Consider the following 8,715-nt stretch of genomic DNA (forward strand, 5'->3'; position numbering starts at 1 on the left):
CCTAATGGCAAGCGCGGCCTGACTCCCGGAAGGCCAGGCCCCGTGCCCTCGAGTTTTTCCTGCACGGCGGTGGTCACAGTTCAAGGGCACATTCACACAGGTGGTATTCAAAACGCCTGGGGCGGAGGACACGTCACCGCCCAGCAGAGCTGGGTCAGACGCTGATGGGCAGCACTGAACAAGCGCCCTGACACCACGGAGGGGTTAATGGTCTGCGCCTCTGTCAGCGGCGAGCTGGCGGCAGCGCCAGCCAGAGAGGTGTCCTCAACTTCTGCTAGGGCAGCACTTTCCTCGTGATAAGATAATGGAAAGCAGGAAGCCGAGGAGGTGAAGGGAAGGTTGGGGCAAGGTGGCTGCAGGAGGATTTTATTTTCTCGTGCTTATCACCCGATTCCAAACGCACATTCCATCAGGCCAGGGCCGTGGGGCCTGCCTGCTCTACAAGTATGTGACTAGAGCTTCTCTTGTGATACGTTCTTATATTTCTGAGAAAATTCTTTCCTCCCCTAATGCTCTGAACCAGTGAAGTTATTACCCCAGCTTTGGCCCCCAGTCCAAAGGGAAGCTCTTTCTCAGCTGGAGGGGCTGGAAAGCATGGGCAGCCCAAAGCCCCCGCTCACACAGGAAGAACAGTGGGGGCAGATGTCTGTACAGGGGCAGCCAGCAGCCAGTGTAAGGGCCCCTCTGCTGAAACCTCTAGGCACGCGGCCCCTCTCGCCTTCTCTTACCCGCTCGGCCAGCATCAGGCCAGCCCCAGGCTGCACTGTGCAGGCTGGCTTCCTGTGCCACTGCACACACCCCGAGCTCAGCAGGGCTCAACTCTTGGTTGAATTGAGCTGCCATCTTGAGATTCTTAGTGGTTTTTGACACCCTGTTCTGACTCCACAAACCACATAAGGGGTCTGGCACCGATCAGAGGAAGGCCGGGAGGCTATGGGGAAGGCCATGCCCTCGCCAGAGGCTCTGCCCACCTTCCTGCCCTTGCCTCACCAGGGGCATGAGCGACGACGTTCCCAGAGCCACCCTGAGCACTGGGCCACAGAACAAGCTCCCTTCAGCTCACAACTAGAAACCCTTCCCTGACCTGGTCACAGAGGGGCCGCCACCCCATCCCTGCACCCGGTGCCCCTGGACAAGGAGAGGAAGCTTCCCCAACAGCAGGCAGCCCCTGGGTCAGAAAGAGGGCAGGCTTTCCTGGGGGCCTCATCCACAGGCTGGCCGGGGGCCCGATGCCCTGGCTGTGAATCCAGCTCCGCCTGCTATCAGCTGAGTGCCCAGAGACTCACAGTCACCTCCCCTCCTCGGGTCCCTCAGATGGTGAAACTCTTTCCCTGACCAGCTGAGACGGTTCAACGAGATGATCCATCATCTTCTCCCACACAGGGCCTAACACAGAGCAGGAGATCAAAAACACCTTTATTCAATGATATTCAAAAAAGAACAGCAATACTACCTAGAAACTGCTGCGGAGTCTCCCAGGATTATGAATTCTAACACCAAACGCCAGTGCCTCGCTCAGATGAGCTATGCCCACCCTTAAAATCAAAGGCTGGAAACACCCTTCTCAACAAACCCCATCCCCACGTGGAGACAACAGATAACAGAACCTGAAATCAGCCATCCTGGGTGTGAGTCCCCTCTCTGCCAGCACCAAACGCTGCAAACAATCCTGTCAGGAGGCACTAACATTACCTGTATCTTACAGATGAATAAACTGAGGCATGAAGAACTTACGGGATTTTCCCAAAGTCACAACAACCCCAGGGTCTGCTGTGTAGACCAAGTTAGAAGATGCACGCAGAAGCAGTGCCAGGAAAACCCCACGGACCGAGGCAGGGCATGTGCTGATCAAGGGTAATCGAGGATTGCCCACCGCCCGCACTACCTTCCTCTCGCTCCTTGGCGCTCATTCCGGAGCGCTGGAGAAGACAAGGGCAATCGTCGTCCTGCTCACATCTGCAAGCTCGTCTCTCTCCCCCTGCCTCCCGTCCTCCTTCCCCTCCAGCCCCTCCCCAGCATGTACCCCCCTGATACCGAAGTTCCCGCCCAGTTTTCCACGCTCCCTTTCGAGGATGCTGTAGCTGGATGGACGAGTCGCTGGGCTCCTGGGCGCCCTCAAGACAGCCCCTCCTCTGCCCAGCCCTGCGAGCACCACTCCCCATCCTGCTCCTTCCTCCCTTTTACTCAGCCTGCCTGCTCAGAGCAGGAGAGACAGGCAGTCAATGCTGGGTAACTGCTACTAATCACAGGTGACAGTGAGAATGTAAACAACACAGGAAACATCTAAATGCAATCCAAGTGGCAAGGAAACACGGCTCACTGGCTCCTTCTCTGGAGAAAATGGCTTTCCTGCCACCCTCTTTCAGAAACCCTGCCCATGAACGCCGGGGGAATACGCACCCCAGAAACCAAGAGCTTCTGGAGAACGGGAGGACTGAACACTGAACCGTAACTTCTGACCCTGATTCCTCTGGGAAGGACTTTCTGGAGTCATCCGATTTTCTATTTACAGCAATCATTTCAATGTGTCCTTTTTTGGGGGCTGGGGGAATGAGGTGGCAGAACTCGGACACCCCTTTGAGAATCCACTCAAAGCTAAGAAACCTCTCACGGGAATAACATAAAATACTTTGCATGTCATATCAAGGGTTCTTAGACCCCCAAGGTGAAACCCATTTTCTAAAACGTGGACAAGACACTAAACACAGGAGACAACATGGGGAAGTGTAAACGTCTTCCAAATGTCCGAGAGGCACAAAAGGGCATTTCTAGGTTTGTACTCACTGCATAAACCTTGGACATATGTACAAGGTACTCACTGCATAAACCTAGGCCGAGGCTTCTTTGTTTTTGCTTTCTTTTTGTTGTTGTTGTTCTTTAGATGGACAGTGTGCTTCTAAACCTCCTCCTCCAGAGCAAATTGAGAACTCAACTGACTAACTGCTGTGAATAACTTCCACTTGGTTCGCTTAAAGCCTGGTTCAGCAAGGACCAAGAACGTGTTGGGTGTGACTGTATAATTAAATGACAGCTCCCAAGCCCACCGGAAATGGTGTTTTAACGGTCTGGTATCAATTCTAGGTACCGCCGTGGCCCTCCATTAGCAAAGACCTACAACCGACGTCACCTCCAACTGCCTGATTTTGGAACAGTCGCTGTGTCTTTCGTCTGTGGGGCTGGAGGCCAGGAGAGGACGGAGGGGCTGCTTGCTCACATGGGGCTTCTTACCTCTGTGCCTGTTGGTCGTCTTATCAAACATCAGCATCGCATCCTCTACCTGCAGAGCGAACACAAAACAGAGTCTGCTTCAGGAACTTTAACAAAATACACGGCACCTTGTATGTTCAGGGGAGGGGGGCAGTCTCCATTATAGAAATCATGTTGCTCATTCAAACCTATTTGAAAACACAAATATTAAAAGAGAAAATAAATCACTTTCTTTCCGTCTTTCCAACCTAGCACCGCCACATTTAGCATCTGGTATACGTCCCTCTAATTTTTGTAAAAATCTATGCCTATGGCTTCCCTGGTGGCTCAGTGGTAAAAAAAAATCTGCCTACCAGTGCAGGAGATGTGAGTTCAGTCCCTGGGTCAGGAAGGTTCCTGGAGAAGGAAAGCAACCCACTCCAGTATTCTTACCTGGAAAATCCCACGGACAGGACATGGGGTCGCTAAGAGTCGGACACAACGTAGCACAAATGCACACATGCCTATTTTAACATAGTTTAAAATCACATCACACATGGAATTTTCCCCTTGTTCTTTTTCACTTAAATAATATTACAACATTGCAGACATTTCCCAGATAACTACACCATGAATACTATCTTTTATTCCCCTAGATTTTTTTGTGGTAAAATACTCATAATATAAAAATTGCCACTGCAACCCTCTTTAAGTGTACAGTTTAGTGGTATCAAATAAATTCATAAAGTTGCAGGAGCATCACCACCATTCATCTCCAGAACTTTTTTCCTCTTGTAAAACTGAAACTCTACCCCCTTTAAGGGGGACCCCTTTCGTCCCCTTAGCCTATGGCAGCCACTTGCCCACTTTCTGTCGCCAAGACTGGGACCCCTCTAAGTATTTCACATAAGTGGAATTACACAGGATTTGTCTTTTTTGGGACTGGCTTATCTCACTTGGCATAATGTCCTCAAGGTTCATCCGTCTTCCATTGATGTACAGATCACATCTGCTTATCCACTTGCCCATCGATGACCACGTGGATTTTAGCTATGGTGAATAATGCTGCTATGAACACGGGAGTACAAATATCTTAAGTCTCTGTTTTCACTTCTTTTGGATACATACCCAGAAGTGAAACTGCTGGATCATACAGTGCCTTGTACTTTTATTTTTTTGAAGAACTGCTGTACACAGTGGCTGTACTACTTTACATTCCAAACAAAAGTGCACAAGGTTTTAATTTCTCTACATCCTTGTTAATATTTGCTATTTTCTGCCTTAAAAAAAAAAACAACAAACAGTAGTCATCCTAAGGAGTGTGAGGTCTTGTGAATACTAGCTTGACTGTCACATATTTCATGGAGGGAGATGCTACAGCTTACTTAATCATCCTTCAGGATGTTTCCAGTTATACACAATGAAACTTCAACATTTTGATTATTCTGGGCTGAACTGTCTCCATCCCCCACCCCTGCCAAATTCATATATTAAAATCCTAATGCGCAGATTCTGAGAATGTGGCTGCATTTGAAGATAGGATGTAAAGAGGTAACTAAGTGAAAATGGTAACCTGATGGTTAGTGAAAATAGTTCCAATGAGAGCGGACTCCTTGCGAAAGACCCTGATGCTGGGGAAGATTGAAGGCAGGAGGAGAAGCGGACGACAGAGGATGAGACGGTTGGATGGCATCACCAACTCGATGGACTTGAGTTTGAGCAAGCTCTGGGAGTTGGTGATGGACAGGGAGGCCTGGCGTGCTTAGTCCATGGGGTCACAAAGAGTCAGACACGACTGAGCGACCGAACTGAAGTTAAAATGCGGTCCTTAAGGGTGGCTCTGATTTGGTATGGCCGGGGTTCTTACACAAAGAGGAAGTCTGGACACAGGTACAAAGAGAGCCACACTCACGTCCCACACAGACCTAAAGAAATCACTTACGAAACCAGATTTGGCTTTGAAGTCCACTCCTTTTACTTATGATCCAGCCCTTTATTCGCTTCACAGGAGACACATCGTGAGTGCAGGCGCTGTTCTAAAACCATCAGCCATTCACTTGCAGGCTGCACCGAGTTTGGCCAGGTGTACAGCCTGGTCTCCTCGAGCATTTTGTGCCCAAGGTTGGCAGTGAAAATACAACCCAGAATTTCCCTGGTGGTCCAGTGGTTGGGAATCTGCCTGCCAGTGCCGGGGACACGGGTTTGATGCCTGGCCGGGGAAGATGCCACAGGGCAGCCAAGCCCTCGCACCACAGCTTCTGAAGCCCAGGTGCCCATGCTCCACAACAGGAGAAGCCAGCCCCAGGAGAAGCCCTGCATATTGAAAGGAAGAGCAGCCCTTTCCGCTGCAACTGGAGAAAGCCCATGCACAGCAAGGAAGACCCAGTGCAGCCAAATACAAATAAATGGGAAAAAAAATACAATCCAACCACGTGGCTGTGGGTGGACAGAACTGTTAGCCAGAAGGCTCCATGCTTGGAGCAATTTCAGTGCGGTGGGAGTGTGTGTGTGTGTGGTGGGGAGGACAGAGCACTGTTCACTGGAGCTCAAAGGCTCACAAATGAGCTTGGGGGCCTGAGCTAAGTCAGCTGAGAAAAAGAATCATCGGCTATTCATTCTCACTCCTCCCAGACGACAGTCTTCGATGGAGGGGAAGACACTGGGCAAGGCAATAAAACCAGGTTTAAAATGGTGCCTCCCGACAAATCAAATCTATTTTCTTAGATGCTATCAAATATAATAGGGGGAAGAGCAAAGTCAAGGTAAGAACGGAAGAAGGGGTAGGCAAGCCAGACACAAACCTCCGAGGGACTGGCCTAGCTTCAAAATCCCTTCTGGAGTCAGGGCCCCCTTGTGTTGCTAAGCAACCGAGCCTGAACAAACAGGCTCCCGGGGCCTTCCCCTTCTGCTCCCCATTTCCGTAGTCAGCAACTGGGAGAGAGACGGCCCTGCACGGTGACTGCTCCTCTGGCAGGGAGCTGCCCTCTTTCCCCCAGGCACCAGGCTGAGGGGAGTAGGCGATGCTAGTCTGGATGGGGGGTGCCTTCACCAGACCTTTCCCCGGCCAGGCAGGCTTGATGAGCCCCCAGACACCTGCTGAGACCAGACACACCACGGCGGTCTGCCTCCCATGCACCCCTTGAGCAAGACCGCCAGAAGATCAACTGGTTTGTTTGCACACAGAGCCGTCACACTTGCACATATGGCATTGCAGACCCAGACCCTGGGCCTTGACAAGGATTCCACTGCCTAGGGTGCAGGCCGGGGGTGGGGTGATGGGTGAGGCCTGCCGGGTACCATGCAGGTAAGCCTGACGTCTGTTTCACACCCATCACCATATTTTCTAAGAGGTTTGCCAAGTCCTCATTTTGAGCTGAAAATGCCTAATGGTAAGAAAAACAGTCTCCCTTCTGTGTTGGCCATGTTTGGGTACTGAAACTCAGATCCCCTTAGGAAATAAATATTTTGAATTAAAAAAAGTATTTTCAATCCCCACCCATGCCCGCCGCCCTTTTCACAGTGTTTACTTGGGTCCCTCTTTGCCTTCTTATGCTTCAGTGTTTTCTGACGCTGCCCTCCTAACAGCTGCTCCACCCTGGTGAGCGAGGAGGAGGACCTATGTATGTGTTTTGGGGGCAACCATTGTCGTGAAGAACAGAGCTCTTTCCTCTACAGAGCGGGGTACAATGGGCCTCGCAAAGACCTCCTGAACAGATAAAGCGGCGGGGCGCAAGAAAAATTCTATTAACACTTTACAAAACAGAACATCTAAGGAGTAGCTAGAGAGGAAAGAGAAAGGGAAAAATAAAAAAAATCAATATGAATAAGTCCCCATGCTTGGGGGAAGAAAACTTTTCAGCGATTGCAAAACACTTATTAATTCAGAGAAGCCATCAATGCGATAGAAATCTGGCAGAACAGCAAGAGCTGAAACTGGAAGAATTTGAATATACAAAGACTGAATAGAATGAAAAACACGGCCTCACGTACGGGGCTGTTTCTCACGGTTCTATGTGAATCAAACAGAAGCGGCTTGTGTGAGTCTCCATCACACAAGGACGGGACGGATACGGTCAAGGGAGCTGGTATTCAGCCCCAGAGACAGCAAACCGGTAACTGTGTCTGTCTGTCTTTCCTCCTCCCTCTCGCTCTCACACACAGAGGTAGACTGCCTGCCTGTGCAGAGTTCAGCCTGGAAGCCAGGCCTCGTTCACGGAGCTGGAAGAACACAAGGGAGTTGGCAGGCGGGTGGACACGGGCATTTCTCTGACTTCAGGGAGAAAACACCACTGTCCCTGGTGGAATACAGCTTCAAAGGCCCCACGCTCCTTGTCACGATCAGCACTAGAGTCGGTTCTGCGTTGACGGTGCCCTCACGGGTCCGTACAGATTTCTCTGTATATACCAGAAGCGGGCGCCCACAGGCCTAGTGGTCCTGTGGGATCCTGGGGTGGGGATCAGGGGAGGCGGTGTCTGAACCTGAGCGTGTCTGTCCCATGTCCTGGCACCTGCCTGATCTGTCTGGGGAGGAGAAAAGTGTTCCAACCTTGAGATCTGCCTTCCAATAACTTCAGGCAGGTATAAAACACAGCCCTGACATCCTTGACGGTGTATCTTTGCAAATGACAAAGCAGGGCAAGTAACTCTTAAGGGAGCTGCGTGGGGATGCCCCTGTTGTCGTCCGACACCACGGGGTCATGGACCTGTAATCTTGACCCTCGCAAGGCTCAGACCACACTGTGACCTCCTCAGAGGTGCCCCATGTACACCCCGCCCCATCTGAGAGGCAGTTCTGGGAAGCCACACTGTCTCTGTGGCATGGGGATTGCGCAGGGCGTCTCAAACCTCCTCCCTTTCAGAATCACCCAGAGAACTGGTTAAAACACAGACTCCCCTGGGCTTTAGCCCCAGGCTGTCTGATTCAGGAAGCAGCGTTTGCATTTCTAACAAGCACCAGCTGTTGGCCTGTGGACCCCACTTTCCATGTGCTGCTCTAAGGGAGGAGAAACAAGACCAGAAGTTAAAGACAGTGGACAGAGTGGCTTCTTCCTTTTCGCATACACTCGGGGCTCAATACAAGAGCTGAATTTCTCTCACAGAGGCAATCAAGGCACATCAGCGTGGCAACCGTCACCCCGCTCTGTTCCCTGTCTCTCGGACGTTTATACTCCCAGATCCTGAAAATGACGAGCACAGAACCACGATGGAAAAGGTGACAAGTAGACGGACTTCCTAGTAGTAACCAAGCTGTCCCGGGCACCCAGTGCAGGAGAAATTCGGACTCTACACGGACGACAGGAACATCCCTTCTAACAGACTCCAGCTATTGGCTACATCATTTAGGTCAGCTCAGCTGTGATCTGAAAATCTAATCAATTAACTTTACTTTTATGTGACATGTATTTATTAGGTATGCACTAGTTGCGAAGTATTAGCCTAAGTTCCAAGTAAGAGGCAAATTATATGGGTTCATGGTATACGGATTGCATTAATGACCCCCACACCCTTTATCTTGAAATTCTGTATCAA

At 50.6% G+C, this 8,715-nt stretch overlaps 1 protein-coding gene across 4 annotated transcripts in view; it reads right to left on the minus strand.

Moving 5' to 3' along the window:
* The window catches only part of MSI2 (musashi RNA-binding protein 2), a 408,751-nt gene that overhangs the window by 141,575 nt on the left and 258,461 nt on the right, over nt 1-8,715 (minus strand). For all 4 annotated transcript variants that reach the window (XM_010852922.1, XM_010852919.1, XM_010852921.1 and 1 more), the window contains one exon: nt 3,229-3,277. In XM_010852922.1, coding sequence (XP_010851224.1) covers nt 3,229-3,277 — 49 coding nt within the window. The remainder of the gene's footprint in view (nt 1-3,228; nt 3,278-8,715) is intronic.

This window comes from Bison bison, unplaced genomic scaffold (assembly GCF_000754665.1).
Source record: "Bison bison bison isolate TAMUID 2011002044 unplaced genomic scaffold, Bison_UMD1.0 scf7180017864317, whole genome shotgun sequence".
Lineage (NCBI taxonomy): Eukaryota > Metazoa > Chordata > Mammalia > Artiodactyla > Bovidae > Bison > Bison bison.